We start from the raw sequence: 23411 nt of genomic DNA, 5'->3' as shown, positions 1-23411 counted from the left end.
TATTTATGTTTATGTTATTAAAATGATACATAAAGATTCTTCATATTCAAAATATAAGGTGTTATATTTATATTCAAATTGGATCACCATGGACTAATTTTTGTAGTTAAGGTATGGTTGGCAAAATAATACTGTACAAGAGTTGTATTATATATTTATATATGTACCAACAAAAAATTGATTATCCTAATCAAGACTTCTTGTCATAAGCGACGTCACAAGATCAAATATGGTATATTTAAATACGATTGACATTTGTAGTTAAAAATATTTTAATTATACTGCTTCGGGCCAAAGAGTTATCACTTATCAGTGCCTTTGATCTAGTTCATTTTATTTTCGCTAATGTTGTTTATTCGTCCCTCAAAATTCATGTTGTTGTAAGACTTATGGTTTTCCTTAATATTTTTTAACTTATTGACCATAAAATGTAAAAACTATTAGGCTCCGTTTGTAACCACAATCATCATAAATATTTAAAAATCAACTTTAAAATTCACTATTATTGAAAGCATTATTTTGAATTTTTAACGACTCTAAATCTCATGGTTTTGAGTAAAATTTGGGACAATTTGACCATAAATCATAACTTCCTCAAAATCAAATTAAACATCAAATAATGTAAACCATATAAAAGAGTTTTGTAGTCTACCATGAATGTTGCAGTATTTAGAGTTCAGATCATCTTGCGGCCCAACCTCTAACCCATCTGTTCTTTTGCAAAGAAGTGCAGATCCCAAACTTGAAAACGATTGAGTACCAACAAATGAAGCTTATGTTTCTACTTGCAATAAAAAGGCATTGCTTGTAACCAACTATCTATATAAAGTTTTCTTTCAAAAAATTTTTTTAGACAAAACTATTGATATAGCTAATATACAACAGTTCATATGGCAAAGAAGTTCAGCGGAACAGATCTTGAAATGACCACATTATGAATCTTGCAAAAATATCAGACTCCAAAAACTCGATGTGAGCAGCACGTCCGATGAATGAGTTCAGGTTACGACCATACACAGTTGTGTCAAAGTTAACGTCGCAGCGCATAAACACCCGTTGCTGATGTGGTGCTTCGGGGACCGGTCCACGTATTTGGTCCAAACAATTGTTCAGCATTTCTAAAAAGGCTATTCCCCTTTTCGAGCTGTCGAAAGAAGCCGGCTGGCATGATTCGATTCTTGCCGAGTGATATGGAACATAACCATCCTGCATTACATAACAGTCACATTTTGTCTCCTAATCTGATCAACTACTAGTAACAAACTTCACACAATCAAGTTTCAAACTGGGAAGCATACCTGAGGGGACGAGAGGAGAATTATATTTTTGAAATTTTCCAACGTCTTTTGCTGAAAGAATTCAACAGAGTTTTTAGAACCAGACAACAAAGATGCATTTCTGTGAAAACCATGGTGATGTATAGTTCTCTAACCTTGCAGAGTTTGTAAAAGAAAGTATGACGGAGATCAGGATCATCTGTGAGTGTAAGCTGGTGAATAACTTGTGTACTCTTCAACTTTTTCAGGAGCCAAAGCCCGGAGTTAAACAAGGAGTTTGTACTATACAGATAACCCAAGTGCGGACCCGAGAGCGATAAGTATGTATGTAGAAACTTCCTGTATGGTTCCATTAAACTATCTGAAAACAACAAAGCAATGGCATAAACACCAAAAACATAACTAAGGGTCATTTGATATTTACCAGATTTTTTGAAGAATTATTACCGGCAAGTGCTGTTCTGATGATGACATTACCAATGGAATGCCCAACAAAACTCAATTTGATTCCTTTTAATTGCCCTTGTCTCGCATATCTATCATTTTTCCTCTTAAGGAAAGAAACAACTTCTTGCGCAAGCCTCTGTCCCATTTCCCTGAAATCTCCATGTGTTCTCTCCTCATTTGCCTCGGACATGAGAAACTCTATTTTCGGATCTATCAGAAGCCACTGATTCCGAACAAGCCTTAAGTCCAAGTGATGCCCCTATGGTAACAAATAATAAACACTTTTCCATCACGTAAGTGAAAAAAACAGATCGAAAAGGAAAGAACAAGAGTCCAAGTGAAGATACTTGCCTGAAAACCATGAACAAATACAACGATTTTAAGTTCACGAGCACTTTGCTGGGAGTTAGTAGTAGCTTTTGTTTTGTCCGCTTCGTCATTGTTCCCATTAAGCAAATTAGAATCGAGGAGATCCACATGTCTCAAATACGAGTTATCACTTAAAGTGCGTCTTGGTGCATTCAGTACACGTTCAATAATAACAATGGGAACCCGCATAGGATCTCCAAGTATATGCATGTCTTGTATTGAACGGTTGTTAATCTGCACCAACAATTGTATTGTGACAAAAATAAAACCAAGAGTTTATAAACCAAAGAGAGAACTAAACCAAACAGATAAGAACAAACCCGCATCTGTGCAATACTTCGACGGTGAAGTTCAGCACGGGTAGCTGCAACTTGAGCAGGCTGCACAAGAGCAAAAAAATAGGATGAGCCAGGCTTGTGTAGTTTCACAAAATTTAACAAGCAGAGAGACAGAAGACTAACTCACTTCATTCAACTTCAACACGCTTGAGTGTCTTTTGTGTGCACTCTGGTTTAAGATATCAGTCATTCCACTATTTATAAAATGATGAGGCATTTCAACCTTAGAATACACCATCCATATTGACCATTCAGCTCTCCGATCTTTAGTCCAGATATCACGAACATATTCCAGTATTTTTGTGTGATTATCCCTAAAAAGGACACATGAGATAAATGTTGCTTAAGAAACAATATTGGCCTGCAACTTAAGAAGATCACTGAATGTAAAGGAATTACCGGTGAAATCCTAGAAACGTGGTCCAAAGATAATGGAGCTGGGTGCCTAGTAAGTGGAATAGACGGGATAGCTGATCCTTTGGTAATTCATGAAGCCACTCATCACTGGCTACATTAAATGTGATATTCAACTTCTGTTCCAAAAGAATGGAGAAATAAGCAAGAAGAAAATGATACAGAATAATCCATTAAGAACCAATCAGCATCAAAATTAAAGCAAGGACCTCAAGACTGTTTTGTTCCTTGCCTTGTCCTGAACCGTCAACTGTTGAATTAGATAACGGAACATTGTTCATATTTGAAACAAAGTCAGACAAGTCTAATGATTGACCAGCTGCCTCGCTAAGTCTTTGCATATCCTCGAGTAAAATATCACGAGCTCCAAGTAATGCTTTAACAAATGACACCAGTTTCTTGTCAGCAGAAGCAAGCAGACCAAGTGCCTAGCGGACAAAAAAGTTGGCAACCATTGAATAAGACGTTTTCTATAGACAAATGCAAAAAATATTAAACCACTGAACTACAAGCACATACTTTCTTGAATGATTGAGCAGTGCTGCCACTGACATTTTTACTGTTACTTACGCCACTGCATCAAACACTTTGACATATCAACTAAATAAAAATATGAACTTAAAGCAGAAAATAAAGTATAATATTACATCGAATTGAAACATTTTGTAGACTAACCTTGATAGACTTGCAGGTCGTTTGTAAGCAGCAGATTTCAATACAGTGATGTGGACACTCACATCGACAAGAACCGCATGAAGTGTATCAAAATGCACTGGACAGTATGAATGCAAGCCTGTGAGAGCTTTAGGAGGAATACGGAACTCATGAACTGCAAGAGGAGAAGCATCTAATTGCTTCCCTGACTCGTTATCTATACACGGAGCATACATAAGCTCAAACTTTAATATCGCAGCAGACGTAGCTGACCCCTGCATATCCAGAATCATTTTCACAACTTTATAAGCACAATATCGACACCTGATGATTATCATTCAGTGCTGCCCGTTCGTAATAAGTAGAGATTGCTACCTCATATCTTTCCAGTGGCAGAGTAAATGAAATCATCATACACAGACGAATGTCCTGCCTTGCATATTTGATACGAAAGGGCTGTGTTAAGAAACTATTATCTTTATCAACTATCCTCCACACTCCATATGAATCATTAGAACCAGAATCAGGTGCTGTAACAAAAAAAAGAACCCTCCTTTTAAAATTAAAATCTCTAACAATACAGATTTCAGATAGTAGTCATAGAATGCTCAATCACACAGGCATAACAACAAAGACATTAGAGTACAAAGAGCAGTAGTAACTTATTCATAAGAAAAGCTATATATCACCTTCATACTGAACGACTCGTGAAGGAATACCACGAGTTACGTTATCACCATCCTCCCATCTCATGGTGATTTTGATTTGATACCATCTGAATGAAGAATGAAAAGAATCAGAAACTTATAAAGAAGAATGTAGAAAGTAGAAAACTTGAGTTTTTTTTATAGTCAACAGAATAAACATAACAAGTGTTTTTACATACCCTTGCTGGAAAAGATCAAGGTTATGAAACCTGTGGATATAAATCGCAATCTCTTGAACCGTATCAACCATTAGTACTGGCTTAACCGTTGCAATGTAAGGTTTCGCATCAAGTGCCTTTGCTTGCCTACTTCTTTTACTCAATCCAATTAACCATCTAAGACGGCGTATCATATGTGAACCAAAAACTAATCACATCACTTTCTTAATCTTTTTGACTTTGTTGTTCTTTAGTATCCTCAATCAATCTCATCTCTCTCTATAAATCTTCCAAACTAAAAAAACATTTTTACATAACCCTTCCACTTTGGGTTAACAATAATACTAACAGCACCTGAAGATAAAAGCAATAAGCACAATTTTTTTTTAAAAAAAAAACAAGACCCATCATTTGTAAGATCAATTTAAATGCAATGAATCGAAAACAGAGCAGGAACAGAACCTGTAAGGTCTCTTCGATCAAGATCTGACGGATTTACAGAAACGAATAAAAAAGAAAACCCCAGATTTGTGTAATGTTCCAGCTTCTGGGAAAAGAGAACAATGATGAGACAAAACACTGAAGAACAATGTGGAGAGAAGAACAGAGGAGAAAAGGATCTGGGGAGAGGCTATAAATTGTGATTGGTACAAGAATAAAAATTTATTGTCGGGCAAATCGAGGGGAGCTTTTAAACGTTATAAAAATTATAACTTTAATTCAGATTTGATTAAATTTAGTCGAGTCTTTAAGGACGAATGTTCGTTCATACGAGAGAAGGAGACCATGTTCTTCGATCCAAGCTTTGTCTTGTTTTTTCGATTCGTACGGTAAAAAAATCCTGACTCGCTAATTTTCGGATAACTTGACTTGTTGGTTTTGGGCCTTTGGTTATGCTTAATGGGCCGCTATTTTATACCCAAACCATTGGGTCAAAATGTTAAATTGTGATATTGTAGAAAATCCTTATGTGTATCTGACTATCTTCGAAGAGCTTATACAATTATGTATGTTAATTCGACTTCGTAGGGGGAAAAATAATATACATTACGTACTGTTTTGTAACATCTTAGTGGGGTTATTGGTTTAAGATTTGAATAGAGTTTTAAAGATTTTAAATGTTATGTAAAATCTGTTGTTATTAGATCAAGATTTTGTTAAACTCTGTTAAAGTTTAGTGTTATTAGTTTGTGATTTATAAAAAGTCATTTAAAATCTTAACAAATATGGGTTATTGGATTCAGACTTTTATAAAGTCATTAAAAGTTTTGTGTTATTCAATTAAAACAAAAAAATCTAGGATTGTTAATGAGTTCAATTATTATGTTATTGGTTCATAATTTTAGACCATTTCTTTACAAAATAAAGTCATGGAAAGTATCATAAAAATACAGGGATTGTTTGGAGGACTTTACAAGATTTTAGAAAACTAATCAACAAAACTCTCTAGCAATCTTTAACAATCTTTCACTTATTCATTTTTTATGATTTTGTTGAACTCTTCAAAAATCTTCATAAATCTCAAACCAATACCACCCCCTTATATTAGCAATCTTAATGTTGAGTTGACATACAGAGATCCTTATGCAAAACATTTGTTAAGTCATGATGGGCTGATCAATACACGTTCTTATCTACTAAATTAATAAAATGACAAAATAGGCAAAGAATCTTTAATGGAATATTTAGATTTTACGTTTGAAAAGAACATTAAGACATTATCTTGCTTAAACAAACTTGACGGGGGAAATAGATGAAGATGCCATGCCACTCGTGATGCTAACGATATTCTCCATTTAGCTTTACAAAAAGATGTGTCTCTTTCTAACACTTTGTTCTTCAATTGTGAAGGAATCTACAATGGTCCATATACAATTTTATTCATTATTCTAATATATATCACTTGTTCATGCATTTTTTTTTTTCTGGATAAAACAGAATTTTGAACATCAGGTACATCGTCTAATCTTTTGGTCTTTTAAAGATGCCTTTGAACATATTTTAGTATCAAACGAAGTTAGGTATTAAACAACGCCGATATACTTACCAATATAAAAAACTTCTAAACTCTTAACTTTGTGCACCGCTTTTTTAAAATGATACTTGTCACTTTGTGATATTTCAAAGTGATCGCGTATGAATTGAAAAAATTGTAACAACTACTTCATATTTATTAGTGATGATGAGATAAGCTAGTTATAGTTGATTTCATTAAGCTCTTCTTTTTTTTGTTAGGCGTCAATAACATGCAACATACAAGTTTAAGCTAGGGTTATGACACATTAACAATAATAATACAAGAAAATACCCTCAAATAGCATTAAAAAAAGTCTTATGGACAATTATATCACATACTCCACAAACTTTCTATGCTCATTTCTTATTTTTTTTCTTCTTTTTCTTCTTTTTTTCTTCGACTCATTGACTCATACCAACTCTTTCTCTATGACGACGAGTTTGGTCTAGAAGGAGCCAATCGTCGCTCGTCGTAACTTGTTTTCACTGCTTTACAAGTGTCTTCTTCACTAACGCCGATTATCGGTAAATGTGACATCAGTGATATCGGTAAGTAAACTTCGAGCTCGACCATTCTTCTTTTATTATTTGCAACTATTTTCTCATAACCGGCTTCATGCAAAAAAGCTTTGAGAGAACACTTTCTTCTCTTTATCATTCACTAGGAAGATGTTTGAATATTGAGTGTTTTATATCAACTTTTTATGTCACAATAGAACCATTCTTCTTTGTATTATTGGTGCTTGCTTGTAGATACATAATTTTTTTCAACTAAGTTTGGCTTTTGAACACTAGTCTTGTCACAACATTTTAGAAAATTTTATCCTTAGTATTTGTATTTCGTTGCTATAATGTAAACCTGGAAACGTTCGTAACTTAAGGTTAGCAAAGATATACAGCAAACAAATAAAGTGGCTATATGTTTGGATATTACAACACCATATCATAATTTAAAAAGTTTAACGGCCCGAACGACGAAACCTAACATAATTGTAAATCATACATCAAAACCTTACCCATGTGATAATGGAGCACCCAAAAAGCACCACCACTAAGCAGTTTCGTTTTAGACCATGCTACTCCAACGTTACATTTTATAAAGCTGTACGAACATCATATATTTATATTATAAATGGATATTCTAACAAAAATATTTCACATGTTATGTTGTGACCATATAGAAATTAAACATATCATTTTCAATTAACATAAATTTGTAATACAAAAAAAAAAGATATATAGATAGAGTGACATACTGGACATTAACATTGTACACTATTAATATACAAAAGAAAATGTTAAATAAAGTATTTTCCTAACATTTCACATTCATATATTGATTCTATAAATTGAATTACTGAATATAAATTTTCTCTAAACTACTTTTAGTTTTATTTTCTTAGTCAACCAAACAGTTTGAAATTTGCTTTTCAACGACATTGAAACTTTTCAGAAAATTAATTTCATAAATAATTTTAAATGAATGTAACAAATCATTAAATCAATCAGTATCAAAGACTAAATTAACATGAACTAAAGTACTATGTGAGTCGTGTTCAAACTACTCCATTGATCGGGTCTGAGTGATCGTTCAGAAAATCTGGTGATATGACCTGAAATAAGAATCCAAGAACTACTTTTCTAATATTTGTAAAACCAATTTTATTATCTAAACTTTTTATTATATTGTTTTGTGACTATTGTTTACTTTTTAAACTTTCCAAGAAGTCGGCACTAAAGTTACTTAACGATATACACCGTCCATTTTGTTCAGAATTAGTTGTCTCACACACAATACATAACAGTTTATTTTAACTTTAATCAAAGTCGACTTCTACTACATTTATTTTTAATTGTTTTTGTGTCTCTGAATACATTTATTTATAAACATAATTTTTATCAGCTCCAATTCAAAAAATTCATTTTGGTTGTCGACTACGAAAATTTTGATTCCCCCAAAATAATTGGCATACAAAATTCAAAGTTCTTTATTCCATACTCGAAATCATTGTATAAGTTGATAATTTGGAATTATTTTCCGTGGGGTCGACTTTATAGGCCAAACTCGTTCACGTGTCTTTGAATTTGATAAAATAATGTCCTATATCTCGTAAAATTTTATAAATAATATGAACCTCCCACGTATAGTATATAGAGCTAGTGAAATAGACATTGCACTAATAAAGTAAAAGAATGAAAATTCGTTTGGTCAATTACTTTGCCAATTTTTGCAATGCCAAAGCCACTTTATTTTATATCTTTTACCGGTATCGCTATAAATCTTTTCTGGTAAAATATGTTGCGACGTCAGATTTGATTTCTTCTACCTATTTATCTTCTCGAATTGTGTCCTTGATTCAGAGATCAATTAATGAACCTTTTTTTTTTTTGTCTCTAGATAACCACAACTACTTTTTAGAGAAAACAAAACGTCATCACAAACTACAGTTGAAAAATACTAGATTTAGGAAGACGTGTTGTTATAACAGTTGAAAACGACAAAAATAGTATATATTATTTTATTTTTTGGTAATGATGCAAATTATTCAACTTCTTATGGGAGCTTATCGTTTAATAATCTAAAAATACTTTTGTGGTTTTTCATTTCGATGATGGTGAATTTTTAACTTTAAAATGAAAAAGATAGTGAAGATGTTAATGACACTACAACAAATATGTACATTGATAGCAGACGGATATAGCTCATTTTCCGTCACTGCTATGAAAGATGAGATTTTTTTTCGCTTACTTTTTAATAGCATCTTATTAACGCTATGATAGGAAAATTATGTAGCGGGAAACAAAAGTGACTTTTGTCCGCCAATACTTAGTGAAATTATTCACTTAATCGCCAAATAAAAAAAAAACCCAAAAACTCGACACACTCTCTCTCTCTCTCTCGTTACAACCTAAGCTCAACCTAAGAAGATTTCTTCTTCTAAATTCTCTGTGTGTGCTCAAATTCTTCTAAATTTCTTATCAATTCTTCAGTTTTATCGCCGTTTGTGAAAAGCCCCAATTTCGCCGTTTGTGAAAAGCCCCAATTTCGCCCTAAATCTCCATATCCATCGCAATTGATAGCTCGAATCCATTTTTGAGGCATGTCTTTCTTCTTCCTCCTAATTTCGTTATTTGTTTCGATTATTTGTGATTTCAAACAGCTTTTGATTTCGATAAGGGTCAGATTTAGTTATCTGTTTTGTTAGGGTTCGATTTATCTAGATTTATTTCGTTATCTGTTTTTTAGGGTTCGATTATTTACAGATTTTGAGAATGTGGAGTTTCGAATCCATCTGTTTTGTTAGGGTTCGATTATTTACAGATTTGACTCAAAAATAGCTTTTGGATTTGAGTATTTGCGCCTTCATAAACTGAACGATTTTTTTTTTTTCCCAAGTGTTGGTGATTGAAATGTTGGGGAACTGAAGCTTCTCATTTCTCTGTACTCACACAACAGGTTAGTATCACTCAACCAATAGTTAAACATTATTATTACACACGAATATTGGTGATTGCTATGTTTTGTCCTTTGAGTCTGATTCGTATAAATAGTGATTAGATTAGTGAGATTTTACACAGTTAGATATTGGTTTAAGAGCATCTGTATGTGTCTGAAGTAGTGCAGTATTGTCTGAATTGTTGCTTAATGTGAGCTTTGTATAATATGTATCTCTATTTTATCTATAAAGGTTAAAATTTATATTATAACATATAATGTTGGACAAGGCATGGGTGCATCTATGCAGGTAAGGAATTATATTTCATAATTAGGTTTTATTTTGGGTTTGGATACTTTAAGATGTTCTTTTAGTTATGATTTTTTTCTTTAATTATCCATTGAAGAGCTGATCCTGGTTATAAAAGTGGAGCTTGGAAATTTGTAAGGGATGTGTCTGCGGCTTTAGGTGACATAGAAATGATAATATGTCCTTGTAAAGACTGTCGTAATGTAGTACGACAGTTAAACAGTGTTGTGGTTGAGCATCTTGTAATAAGAGGGATGGATGAGGCATACAAGGTGCATAGTGATTGGTATCATCATGGAGATGTGAAGTCAGTAGATGAATTTCAAAGTAAACCAACTCAGTGGAATGAGGAAGTTTTTGAGTTATATAAAGCTGCTGAATTTTTTGATCAAGAGTTGGCTTTTAGAGGTGACTTAGCTGACCAACCTGTGGGCGACTTAAGTGAGATTGCAGAGGGTGAGGACCAACAAGAGGATGAGTTCCTTGCAAAGATCCGGGATGCTGAAACCCCACTATACCCTAGCTGTTCAAACCACAGCAAGTTATCGGCTATTGTGACTTTGTTTAGGATTAAGACACATAATGGCTGGTCGGATAAGAGCTTCAATGAACTGCTTCAGACATTGCCAAGCATGTTGCCAGATGGTAATGTCTTTCACACATCATTGTATGATGTCAAGAAATTTTTAAAGAGCTTTCATATGGGATATGAAAAGATCGACGCATGTGTTAATGATTGCTGCCTCTTCAGAAAGAAGTTAAAGAAGCTTGATAAATGTCCCAAATGTAATGCTTCACGGTGGAAGACTAATAAGCGGACTAATGAGGTAAAGAAAGGTGTCCCACAGAAAGTATTAAGATATTTTCCAATTATACCAAGGCTGAAGAGAATGTTCAGATCAGAGGACATGGCTAAGGACTTACGGTGGCATTACACTAACAAGAGCACTGATGGAAAACTTCGACATCCAGTAGATTCTGTTACATGGGCTCAGATGAATGAGAAGTATCCTTCATTTGCAGCTGAAGAAAGGAACATACGGCTTGGGCTGTCCACAGATGGATTTAATCCATTCAACATGAAGAATAGTAATTATAGTAGCTGGCCTGTGCTATTGGTAAACTACAATTTGCCTCCTCACCTTTGTATGAAGAAGGAGAATATAATGTTGACATTATTGATTCCTGGTCCACAACAACCAGGTAATAATATTGATGTCTACCTAGAACCTCTTATTGAGGATTTGAATCATCTGTGGAAGAATGGAGAGCTAACGTATGATGCTTTTAGTAAAAGTACATTTACTCTAAAGGCAATGCTTCTCTGGACCATTAGTGATTTTCCTGCGTATGGAAATCTTGCTGGTTGTAAAGTAAAAGGTAAAATGGGATGTCCTATGTGTGGGAAAAATACTGATAGTATGTGGTTGAAGTTTAGCAGGAAACATGTCTACATGTGTCATAGAAAAGGTTTGGCTCCAACACACAGATATAGGGAAAAGAAGACTTGGTTTGATGGAAAAGTTGAGCATAGGAGAAAGTCAAGAATTTTAACTGGTCATGAAGTTCATCAGAATCTGAAAAACTTCCAAAATGATTTCGGAAATGTGAAAAAGGCTGGGATGAAGAGAAAGAGAACTGTCTATAAAGAACCAGTGTTTGACAGTGATGATGATGAAAGTGAATCCGATGAAGATGAGGAAGTAGAAGTAGATGAAGATGAGTTATCAAGGTGGAAGAAAAGATCCATTTTATTTACTCTGCCTTATTGGGAGGATCTACCAGTACGGCATAATTTGGATGTAATGCACATAGAAAAGAATGTGACTCACAGCATTGTATCCACATTGTTGCATTGTGGAAAATCCCTCAACTCCAACTGGCCTGAGTAAGGTTGATTTTGAAAATCCCTCAACTCCAACTGGTCAGAATGCTACATCACATGCTTCTTTGTCTGCATCAAAGGCCAAGTCTGCAGCCACAGCTTCTAAGTCTGCTACAGAGTCCAAAACTTCAGCAACAGCTTCAAAGGCTGCATCGCAGGCCAAATCTGCATCTATGTCTTCTAAGTCTGCATCTGGTTCTGAGTCTCCTGTTGATGATGCAACGGGTCCAATATCACCAATAAAGAATACTTTACCATCACAGTCTCCTCTCAGGAAGTCTCCAGTAAGTGTTTTCATATGTTATGAAGTTGTTTTTGTTAATTATATGATGACTGATGGTTTATATTGTAAACATGGCAGCGCATTAATAAAGTTATTTCCAAGGAGAATAAGAAGTGCAAGTTGATGGATTTAACTGAAAAGAATAGGGTTGTGGCTGAAGGACGATGGGGAACAAATGATCCAGAACATAAGGTTCACTTTACTCGCTTGGGTTCTAATGCAGTTAAAGTGTGGATAGATGTTGTGAAGGTGAAAAATGTAAAAGTTTGGAGGCCATCCGATGAAATAGAGATTATTGAAGATGCACTTAGCTCCTGCATTGCTTGGCCAGAGAACAAGGTCATTATGTCTTAAACTGATGGTTTTATTGTGTAATGTTAAGTACTTGAGATTGCTTGTTTATTTTGGATGTTCTTGAGACTTTGATGGTAAACTGATGTTCTTGAGACTTTTGTTATGTATTTTGGATCTGAGACGTTTATTAATCAGATTTTATGAGATTTTATAAAACAGGTTATGTGTGCTATAATCACATATCAGAAAATGCTATAAAAGTACAGGTAAACGTTATGATAAAAGAATATACCATAGCACAGTAAACAAGATAAAACAGCATTTCGCAACAGCTATATTAGATATGTATAACATAGCACGAAAAATTAAATATTGTATAAATTTTTGCAAAATTATAATCTTGATAATACAGCAGTTTATTAGAGCTATGCTATAAAACTATAACATAGCACGAAAAAACAAATGTTGTATAAAACAGATTCGATCGACTGATGCTTTTTCAGAAATATATGTGCGTTTAAATGTGAATAAAGATGTATTCTAGACTCAAACAAACTAATGTGAATAGAGGTTGTAATTTGTATAGAGTAAATTATAAATTGAGGTCGGTCACTTATCCTTTAAATGGAAGGATTGTGCATGTTTCTTGTTGAAGGAGATGTAGCCAACCGCATTAAATGCTAGTTTAAGAAATTAATTGCTTTTACGCTATATATACAGTATAATTACATGTAATGAACAATTTTTTTCGGGCCAAAGTATTGTTTTCCAATCATACCAAATGTGTTATAAAGCTTATCCATTCATACCAAATGTGTTACAAAGCTTAGGAGTAATACAAATTTAGAGCTTACAAACTCAAATATTAAAGCATCTAAAGATGCAACATAACTGAAGATAGGATAAACCGACAAATAACCCATAAAATTTCGGAGACAAAAGTTAAAACTCATATTGCCACAAGCGAGAAAATGATAAGTCGGGATCACACCCATGATATATATTCGAAAAGTGACGAGATGGTCACGTCCAAAATGAACATCTTAAAAATGACAAATGACTGTTTTTCATAGCATTTTTGTTTTGTTATCTAATTCTTCGTTGACCTTAGGATGACAGAGCTGATCGGGGTTAGATTGTATCATTGTAGTGGTGCATCGAGTACATATACTTCCAAAATCTACATTTTTTTTTAGTGCATATGTATACTTATTTTTCCTTATTATTATTTTTTTCTTTGCAAAAGGTTAAATCATATTTTTTTTAAAACGAAGAAGCTAGCCTATAGATAATGTGATGTGATTTAAGGAAAATTGACAAAGATAGGCACTAAGAAAATGACTAAGCTAATAAGATCATTTAAAAGAGAATGGACATATGATGATTGCTAAACATTAATCTTGGAATATCTTGAACCTAAGTGTGAGAACTTATTTTACTGGAACCAGAATCAAAGAACATAAAAAAAAAAAGGCTCGGACTCCAATCATTTACATGCTAAAGCTTGTGGGAACACCATTTCCTATTCACTATGCTTCTCTTGAAGAAGCAAATATTTTTGCAAGAGAAATTTGCATATTTTGAGGAAAATGAAATACTGTTCCAAAGAATGAATTGTAACTTAAACATCATACCTTTTAAAATTTCAAGAAAAAATTGCTCTTCTCTCATGTACGATAAACATTACTCTCTCCGTTTTTATTAGTTATAGTTTTAGAGAATAATTTTTGTGTTAAATTAGTTGTTGTATTATGTTTCCAACACAAGTTTTTGACAAATTTTACAATTTTATCTCTATTCTTTTAGCTTATTAATTGATGACATCAAATAAAACAACACATTAATTAAGGATAATATAAAAAAAAATTAAATATTTTTTAAATATGTGTGAAAAAACCTTAAACGACATATATTTTAAAACGGATGGAATAATTAATATAACATACTAAGAAAAAGAAAAAGTTCTCTAACACAATACTTCCATTTTTCTTTTGTACTACAAAATCTAATGCATATTTATAGGAAATATCATAGTAATCATATCCCAACACTATATATAATCTACAAGTACTAGGATTTCAGTTTATTCAATGCCGGTTGCATAGAAATTGCCTCACGACCATATATCCAAGCATAAAATCATAGTTTTCTGCTAGCTCACAGCCTCACACTACTATACCACACAAAATTCAGAAAAGAATCCAAAAAAAAAATCATCCATCATTTATTGTTGAAAATGTTTTTTTTTCTGACAAAGTTGTTGAAAATGTTTTAAAACAAAAGATCATAGCTTTAAGAACTACAACATTTTCAAAGGAAATGATATAAGCATTGAAATCAAAATTTGAAAACTTATTGTCTTCCTTGGATTTGAATAACTAACATGACCATGCCATGATGCCAACCAAACTTATTGTCTTCCTTTGAGTTAAAACTGTTCTGGATTTAGTTTTGTTAGTTCTTTTCACAATTTCCTCCTTTTATTGTCACCAAACTTATATTAAACTTAGAATGTGGTTACAACATAAAAACTGAACACACCTTGCCAACAAAATCCGGCCTTCAAACACACAAAAGACCAAAACAAGTAAAATAAAGGATAAAAAAAATACATTCAAGATAATAACTAATACGCCTTAGAAAATGCTAGTTTTTCAATAAACAAATGCGATTAAACGGTGGGGAAGTTCAAATATGCTTGGTTTCAAGGCCAGCCTTTCAAAAAAGCTTTCCATAAAAAGAGAATATAGATGGTTGGGGAAGTGTCTTTAGTCAAGTGGTTACAACACTATCCCACCTCTGCGACCGATTCCACCGGAGTTCGACTTCATTAAGTCGCGTTACCCCGCGTAATAGAATTTGAGTGAATCGGGCCTTCTCGATTCAACAATGACAAAAAAAAAAAAAAAAAAAAGAGAATATGGATGGGGAAGTTCTCTCCAAAACAGAGGATGGTGATAAAAGCGTTATTGTAGTTAATAACACCCTCCTTTCTTATACACAAGACACGGTTTTCTAATTAGTAATTACAATAATTTATAGTGTGATCAAAGGTTCACAATAAAAAATTCATAGACGGGGAAATTCAATCTTTGACCTGATTGCATAGTACCAAAAAAAAGAAAAAAGAAAAAAAAACTCACATCAAAACCTGTTATTGACCTATCAGATTTATATCACATTTTAAAAACTATTATAGACAAAGAAAATATCTTATACAATGATCTACAATTGGGGATACTCATACTCTACGGTTGGTTCTCCATCCGTGTACATAGTCAACATACACATATTAATATAACTGTTTCTTTTTTTTTCTTTTTTTCTTTTTTTTTTTTTCTTTTTTTTTTTTTCCTTTTTTTTTTTTCAAATCAGATTAACGAATATAACTGTTTCTTTCAGAGCAATCTTCAACTACAAAGACTTTTCAAATACGAGGCAACTCGTGAGAGGTCACATAAAACATTCTTCAGGACCATTAATTATTTTAAATAATTAAATAATATAAATTATTTGAATTAATTAGGCTTAATTATCTTGCATGGACCTAACAGCTTTTTGGTGTTTCAGTTATGCGTTAAATGAAGATTCACCACCACAAGTTTTGATTTTTTAGGCAAAGAACCTCAGATTCTGAGACGTTACAGAAGGCACCTGTCTCCCTATGCCATCTGTTGTAAGATTCAGTAAATGCCATTAATGGTTTATTAAAGTTTTCTTTTAAATCTTGAATCTTTCTAAAAATTATTAAAACTTTGCATAAGAAATAATAAAACCATGTGATTATGTGAGTATACCTAATACGTAACTGTTAGACAAAGAAGTCAAGGTTTCACATAAGAAGTCTTTTGTTAATCATTATAAAAATAAATCAGCCTTTGACCAATAAAAAACAAAATCAGCCATTTGTTTTTCGATTTCAATTATTTATGGGTCATCTCGTTGAAATTTTTTTACGGAACAATCGAAACAAGTTGTCTCTTCAAACGTGTTGGAGCTAGGTGAAAAATAATAAACTATAAATGGTTCTAATTATTGGTTTTCAAATTCGCTTACTCACAATTGGCATCTTAATTAAAGTTTTAGTACAGTGTCTCTCATTATATAAGTTTTTTATTTTGTTTTGTTTGGAAGATATTTAGATAAATTATTTGTTTTTTTTTTCTTTTGTCTTTTTGCGTAATGAAACTACACTAGTTAAACCGAACTAGTATTAATTAATTAACAGAGATTAAATTTCAACTTGTTTTTTCTTCTTCTTTTCAATACTATAATGTACAAGTAATTAATCAACATTTGTTTCTAAAGAAGCAACATGAACAAAGAAGTAACGGTCTAACATTTTTACTGTCAAAAGTGCATTTGCATTGCCATTGACCAGATTGAGCATATATGTGGCTGCATGAGAAACCTTTATTTAATACAGTAATAATTAAGATAAAGTAATCTTGTAGGAAAAATAGCCATCACATATTACACGTTTACCCTACATCAGTTTATTTTTGTTTCGATCAACACACTTTTACTCATCAAATTCAAAAGTTTTGTTTTTTTCTCAAATTTTATATTGTTAGAACATATAAAACCAGAATTTGAAGATCAAATAAATCAGAATTAATACCGTTTCTATACTATTATTTCCATTATAAGTAATATTTTATAAAACAAAAAAATAACTCTTTTCTCAAGTTTTTCTAAAGATTTTAACTTATCTAATCAATAAAGATATTTTATTATTCTTTTCATCGTACATAGATAAGATATGGACATTAATAAATTTGAATATCACTTATAAATTGTTGAAAAATAGTATAAATCATTTGTCGCAAATATATTTTTGAAATTTGATTAATATTTTTCAATACATGAAATTTGATTAATACAATAAACATGTTTTGAAAGATGTGGTTAATAAAAGGCATATGTGAAACAACTTTGTTTATTGTTGGTTAGAGTTTTCTTTTATATAGTTCGTCTAAGAGACACCAAGAGTTTTTTTGTTGGTCGACATATATATATATATATATATATATATATATATATATGATTAAACAAACTACCGTCTACTGAGTTGTTTTGTTTAATGCATTACTCTTAGATTACTTGTTCTATTCACTAATATCTCAAAGATCTATTAGCTCTCAAGGTACACCTTTCAAAATTTTGATTTTTTATTATTATTATAAATGTATGTTAAACTTTTCGACCAAGTAGACATACACAAAACTAAATTCTAACTCTATGAGGAAGGATTATAAAGAGAAAGAGAGTTCTGGAATGATTTCTATTATTCTTTTAAATTGTGAATCCATCTAAATTTCATTATATATGGATTTATGAAAATTGGTATCTATGCGTGAATGTTCGGATTATCTCGTTTTTCAATATTTTCTAGCTAATACGTTCTATATATTTCAGAATTTCATCTCCAGTAAATATTTGAATTATTCTTAGAAAACCATGACACATATATATATGTATATATATCTGAAAAAATTGGAGACCACCTAATAGGACATATTCTTGCATACCTGCTGCAGCATTTTCTCTTTTTAATTTATATGTCTCAGACTCTCAATAATGAGCGTGGCAACTTCGAAAATCAAAAAGTGAATTTCATAAAGAAGAGTAAAGTGTTAAATTATATTAACATCAAATTAAAGTGTTAATTGGTCTCTATAGAATTACAGATACATCTATATTGGTTGTTCACTTTTATTTGTTACATATTTAACGTCCATAACTCTTGATCTGTAATACTAATTTTGACAATCCTAAAAAAACAAAATTTGATGTTCTTCAACTCGTTGATTAGCGAATTCATAGAGCTTTCACGTATCTTTGAATATATATATATATATATATATATTTATATATATGAAAATATGAATTTTGTTCTATTGTGGTTCCATCGAACAGAAATTTGGAAACCCAAATGTTCGTGGCATTTAGTGCCTATAATATAAACATCTCATTTTCCTCCAAAAACATAAAAGAATAATGGTTCAAATGCTAAAATCCGCTTTTATCAATATTATAACAAATACAAAACCATGGATTTTCTTACTTTGATTCCAGTATAACTTGTTTATTAAGATATGTTTTAGAATTTAACATTTAAAGAAAATTAGAAGTGTATCTTTTGAAAATTATAAGTTTGAAGTTCTTCCAAAGGAAATTATAACATTTGAATTTTTTTCTAGATTATATAATTAAAAATAATAGTTTATAGTAGTATTATTTTCTTCTTCTTCTTTTTATTAAATTTCTAATATATATAAAAAAAAATTCTATAATTCACTGAAATTAACATACAGAGAAAAAGAACAATTATTACAGAATCTGAATATAAAATCGTCCCCCCATAGGTGGTCTCAAAGTCTAGCCAAAAGCAATTTACACATCCCAAGCCGAAAACCATATTAAATAAAAACAATTTACAAAAAAAGTTAAAAATCGAACACGTATTTTACGTATACGTCTCGTTGGCATATATGCTAAACTCCATTATATACATATACAAGTAAGTCTATATATACATATACAAGTAAGTCTATATATATGATATTATGTAAACACAAATCTGTTGACTATACTTAGACTTCTTCATTTACTCTCTCATCTCTCTCTCTCTCACTTAAAACATTTATTTTATCTTCTTCTCATCTCATCTAATCTCTATCTCTCTCTCTCTCTCTCTCTCTCTCTCTCTCTCTCTCTCTCTTTCTTCTTCTTTGGCTCTCACTATGAAGAGTTTCAACACAGAACAACACAACCACTCCACGGCGGAGTCCGGCGATGCCTACAACATCTCGGACCCGACAAAGAACGTCGATGAAGATGGTAGAGAGAAGCGTACAGGGACATGGCTTACGGCTAGTGCGCATATTATCACGGCGGTTATAGGCTCCGGAGTGTTGTCTTTGGCGTGGGCTATAGCTCAGCTTGGTTGGATCGCAGGGATTTCGATTTTGCTTATTTTCTCATTCATCACTTACTTCACTTCTACCATGCTTGCTGATTGCTACCGTGCGCCGGATCCCGTCACCGGGAAAAGGAACTACACTTACATGGAGGTTGTTCAAGCTTACCTCGGTATGGTTCTCTTCTTTTCTTTTTTTTACTCTTAACTTTTTTTTTTTTTACTTTTAAAGTAAACTGAAAAAATGGAAAACAATCTCACTTTTTACACCAACTTCAGTTTTTGAAGTATAAATAAATATGAAATGTTTTGTCATATGTCAGAAAGCGAACACAAAAAAAGAAACTTGACTTTGTACACCAATTTATTACCATGACTTGAAAGATTCTATATATCTTTTGTTTTCTTGTAATTTGTTTTTTTTACACTTTTTTTTTGGGTCAAAAAAAGGTTTCTTTAGGAAATGTTCATTTTTGTGAAAAAGGTTTATTTCCTTAAGGTATGGATCTGTTTCATTAGATACTGTACTTTGTGTAGTACTCCCTCCGTTTCAAAATATAGGATGTTTTAAGCAAAACACGCAGATTAAGAAGTCTTTACTTTTAATAAGTTCAACCAATCAGAAACAATACTGCATAATATAAAATACTAAACTAATCTAAAAGTTGCATTGAAATTTGAAAGCATCTTATATTATGAAACAACAAACTTCTCCAAAACATCTTATATTTTGAAACGGAGGGAGTATATATTTAGTTTAGGATGACGTTTGTCGGAAGAATTATTGTGGTTAGAAAAGCAAAATTTAATAATTATTAAAGATTGATGTCGATCAAAAGCGACAGTACTGTTTTGCATCAATTTGAGTTGTTCATAAGATACTCATTAAAATTATATTAAAAAAAACTGAAATGAATCTTGAATTCATGATTCATGGTTATTTTTTTCACAAAGATTTCTGATGAAACAACTTTTTTCCCTGTGTTTATTTGGTGTTTTTTAATCATTAAAAAAAATATTGTTCTGTCTAGTTCAAATTGAAATTGAGTTTTGTGCCTCTGTAGTAAATGAATTTTGTGTTTTTTCTCAGTTACCTTTTTATATCTGCAATTTTGGTTTTCAAGGAAAAAAAACTCGTGGACTATAATTGCCACAAATTTCTCTATTTGCTTTCTGAAGTAATTATACACTATGGTTGTTGGAAATAATTAATTAGTCTGAAACTTATTTTAGTCAATCAATAATATCTTTAGCTGGTTGTCAAATTGAATATTTACTAATTAAGTTTTTGGACTGTTTATAGTGATCCAAAATTGTGAAAACCAAGGAAAACAGAAAATTTAAAGAATATATTGACATATGAGGCAACCATTTTTGTAGTATTAGCATTATTGTTGGTGTTTGGATGTTGATGGAGGAAATAAATAGATTATACTATTATTATACATAGTTCCGTGGAGTGTTTTGTAATTACTTTATGAAACAGAAAATTAATTAATAGGTTACAAAAAACAGAAGTAATAATTAAATAGATAAAATAGACTCGGAAAATAATATTTCTGCAATTATTGTAATATGACAGGTGGTAGGAAAGTGCAGCTCTGTGGAGTGGCACAGTATGGGAATCTGATTGGGATTACTGTTGGTTACACCATCACTGCTTCTATTAGTTTGGTGTAAGTCAACTACACAATGTGAATATGTTATTACTTTATAACCATTACAAAAACTTTAAATTTTCCTATCATAAAAAGGGGTGACAAGATTTTATAGAAGCTGTGAAAAAATATTGATGTTGGTTCATAATCCTGTTCAAACAGAGCGGTCGGGAAAGCGAACTGTTACCACGATAAAGGGAAACAGGCGGATTGTAGTGTATCGAATTATCCGTATATGGCTGTCTTTGGGATCATTCAGGTTATTCTTAGCCAGATCCCAAATTTTCACAAGCTCTCTTTCCTTTCCATTATGGCTGCGGTCATGTCCTTCACTTATGCAACTATTGGAATTGGTCTAGCCATTTCGTATGTCGCAGGTACATACAATTTTTATAACTTTTCTTTAGTTGCAAAATTTCAATTGTTAACCATTCGTTATTATATTGTATTTTGCAAAGTATCTATATCAATAGTTGTAACACAACCTGCACAAGATTTTTTTGCACACCAATTTATCTATTATTCATAGTCATAAGAACTATTACAAAACTAATGGTAAATATGTTATTATATATGAAAAGTTGGGAAAGTGGGTAAGACAAGTATTACGGGCACAGCGGTTGGAGTTGATGTAACCGCAGCTCAGAAGATATGGAGATCGTTTCAAGCGGTTGGGGACATAGCGTTCGCTTATGCTTACGCCACAGTTCTCATTGAGATTCAGGCAAGTTATCTCCATCAATTTCATTTGAGTCTTATTAGCTTTGGATATGAACCTCTTAATAGAATTGTGGTTAGAGATTATTGACAATGACAATCGATTCCCTGTGGACCACTTTTTTTTTTTGTTTTTTTTTGCTTTACCCAAAAGAGTCAAAAAGTAAAGAATCTGTCTTTTAGCTTAAAGGTAAACATGTGCTTATTAAGGACAAAGAGTCGCACTCAAAGATATTGTCAATCTCTTCTCCACAACAAACAATGATATGATATTCTTATCAACAGCGTTAGCTTATTGAGTTGACACTACAACTCATTATTTTTTTGTCACTTAATGATCGTAGCTTTCACCATTTAATGACTTGTAGTGTACGGTATTTGGAACCATATAGAGCATATGTGGACTGGGTAGTGACAGTTTGAATAAGAATAGTTTTACAAATTAACCAAGAGAAAATTTACAGTTTGATTATTGTATCACTAACCCGTGAAAGTTTTATGCTTTTTGCAGGATACACTAAGATCTAGCCCAGCTGAGAACAAAGCCATGAAAAGAGCAAGTCTTGTGGGAGTATCAACAACCACATTTTTCTACATCTTATGTGGATGTTTTGGATATGCTGCATTTGGAAGCGATGCCCCTGGAGATTTCCTTACAGATTTCGGGTTTTATGAGCCCTATTGGCTAGTTGACTTTGCAAACGCTTGTATCGCTGCCCATCTTATTGGTGCCTATCAGGTAACCAAAAACCAAAAAAAAAAAGACTAGATCAGGGTTTCATTGGCGCTTTCTCTCGGTTAGCTAATTAAAACGAACCGTAACATTTTCAGGTGTTCGCGCAACCGATCTTCCAGTTTGTAGAGAAAAAATGCAACAGAAACTATCCAGACAACAAGTTCATCACTGCTGAATATTCAGTAAACGTACCTGTCCTTGGAAAATTCAACATCAGCCTCTTTAGATTGGTGTGGAGGACAGCTTATGTGGTTGTAACAACTGTGGTAGCTATGATATTCCCTTTCTTCAACGCGATCTTGGGTCTTATAGGAGCAGCTTCCTTCTGGCCTTTAACTGTTTATTTCCCTGTGGAGATGCACATTGCACAGACCAAGATTAAGAAGTACTCTGCTAGATGGATTGCGCTGAAAATGATGTGCTATGTTTGCTTGATCGTTTCACTACTAGCTGCGGCTGGATCCATCGCCGGACTGATAAGTAGTGTCAAGACATACAAGCCCTTCCGGACTGTCCATGAGTGAGTTTGAGAACCATGAGAGAGTCGTCAGGAGAGTAAAAAATATATATATGTAGTAGTTTGGTCTTTCTTTTAATATATCTGGTGTCTAAATCCAATGAGAATACTTTATTGGTGATGAAACTACATGAATCTCTCTGTATCTACCGTTTTCAATCTAATACATATGAGCTGTCACAGCTCTTGCAAATTTACTTTAGTCATATAAACAATAGTAGCATATAAACACACATTTACTATATTTGACTATTCTGAGACCAGATCGAATTA

At 32.4% G+C, this 23411-nt stretch overlaps 3 protein-coding genes across 18 annotated transcripts; 2 read left to right on the top strand and 1 right to left on the bottom strand.

The window, feature by feature from the left end:
* Window positions 1-801: 801 nt before the first annotated feature.
* On the bottom strand, window positions 802-5443 carry LOC104787242 (uncharacterized). 15 transcript variants are annotated; one of them, XR_015557429.1, is made up of 15 exons: window positions 4827-5443; window positions 4386-4718; window positions 4189-4274; window positions 3875-4029; window positions 3521-3774; window positions 3365-3419; window positions 3055-3273; window positions 2831-2964; window positions 2559-2745; window positions 2414-2473; window positions 2076-2327; window positions 1702-1983; window positions 1433-1616; window positions 1299-1349; window positions 802-1206 (listed from the first exon to the last, which is right to left on the bottom strand). XR_015557429.1 is itself a non-coding variant. In XM_019245978.2 (15 exons), the coding sequence occupies exons 2-15, from the start codon at window positions 4556-4558 to the stop codon at window positions 904-906; spliced, it is 2394 nt and encodes a 797-aa protein (XP_019101523.1). In that variant the 5' UTR covers window positions 4559-4718; window positions 4827-5443; the 3' UTR covers window positions 802-903. The 15 variants fall into 15 exon arrangements, 10 of the variants coding, with proteins under 10 accessions (XP_019101523.1, XP_087306761.1, XP_087306762.1 ...); XR_015557430.1 differs by having other exon boundaries at window positions 2831-2961; window positions 4827-5171; XR_015557432.1 differs by having other exon boundaries at window positions 3521-3800; window positions 4827-5132.
* Window positions 5444-6562: 1119 nt separating this feature from the next.
* Window positions 6563-12804, top strand: LOC104715835 (uncharacterized). Of its 2 annotated transcripts, none has more exons than XM_087450629.1 (4): window positions 6563-6929; window positions 9778-9837; window positions 10224-12295; window positions 12373-12804. In XM_087450629.1, the coding sequence occupies exon 3, from the start codon at window positions 10297-10299 to the stop codon at window positions 12016-12018; it is 1722 nt and encodes a 573-aa protein (XP_087306755.1). In that variant the 5' UTR covers window positions 6563-6929; window positions 9778-9837; window positions 10224-10296; the 3' UTR covers window positions 12019-12295; window positions 12373-12804. The 2 variants fall into 2 exon arrangements, with proteins under 2 accessions (XP_087306755.1, XP_087306754.1); XM_087450628.1 differs by lacking the exon at window positions 6563-6929 and adding an exon at window positions 10070-10126.
* Window positions 12805-18966: 6162 nt separating this feature from the next.
* On the top strand, window positions 18967-23331 carry LOC104787241 (amino acid permease 1). The gene is made up of 6 exons (XM_087450627.1): window positions 18967-19683; window positions 21093-21186; window positions 21331-21545; window positions 21750-21892; window positions 22397-22624; window positions 22717-23331. The coding sequence occupies exons 1-6, from the start codon at window positions 19335-19337 to the stop codon at window positions 23143-23145; spliced, it is 1458 nt and encodes a 485-aa protein (XP_087306753.1). The 5' UTR covers window positions 18967-19334; the 3' UTR covers window positions 23146-23331.
* The last annotated feature ends 80 nt before the right edge of the window (window positions 23332-23411 follow it).

The sequence above is a fragment of the Camelina sativa genome, chromosome 5 (assembly GCF_030686135.1).
Source record: "Camelina sativa cultivar CO46 ecotype springtype chromosome 5, ASM3068613v1".
Lineage (NCBI taxonomy): Eukaryota > Viridiplantae > Streptophyta > Magnoliopsida > Brassicales > Brassicaceae > Camelina > Camelina sativa.
This window is presented reverse-complemented; position numbering and strand designations above follow the sequence as displayed.

What these genes read in the sequence shown, in the direction of transcription:
- LOC104787242 (XM_019245978.2), bottom strand. Translation starts at nt 4,558, where the DNA reads ATGATACGCCGTCTTAGATGGTTAATTGGATTGAGTAAAAGAAGTAGG. An exon ending in TGCCACTGGAAAGATATGAG is followed by an intron (nt 3,775 to 3,874) that starts GTAGCAATCTCT and finishes CTGGATATGCAG; the next exon opens with GGGTCAGCTACGTCTGCTGC. An exon ending in TCTTTTACAAACTCTGCAAG is followed by an intron (nt 1,350 to 1,432) that starts GTTAGAGAACTA and finishes GAATTCTTTCAG; the next exon opens with CAAAAGACGTTGGAAAATTT.
- LOC104715835 (XM_087450628.1), top strand. Translation starts at nt 10,095, where the DNA reads ATGTTGGACAAGGCATGGGTGCATCTATGCAG. An exon ending in GCATGGGTGCATCTATGCAG is followed by an intron (nt 10,127 to 10,223) that starts GTAAGGAATTAT and finishes TATCCATTGAAG; the next exon opens with AGCTGATCCTGGTTATAAAA.
- LOC104787241 (XM_087450627.1), top strand. Translation starts at nt 19,335, where the DNA reads ATGAAGAGTTTCAACACAGAACAACACAACCACTCCACGGCGGAGTCC. An exon ending in AGCCATTTCGTATGTCGCAG is followed by an intron (nt 21,546 to 21,749) that starts GTACATACAATT and finishes ATATATGAAAAG; the next exon opens with TTGGGAAAGTGGGTAAGACA. An exon ending in CAGTTCTCATTGAGATTCAG is followed by an intron (nt 21,893 to 22,396) that starts GCAAGTTATCTC and finishes TGCTTTTTGCAG; the next exon opens with GATACACTAAGATCTAGCCC.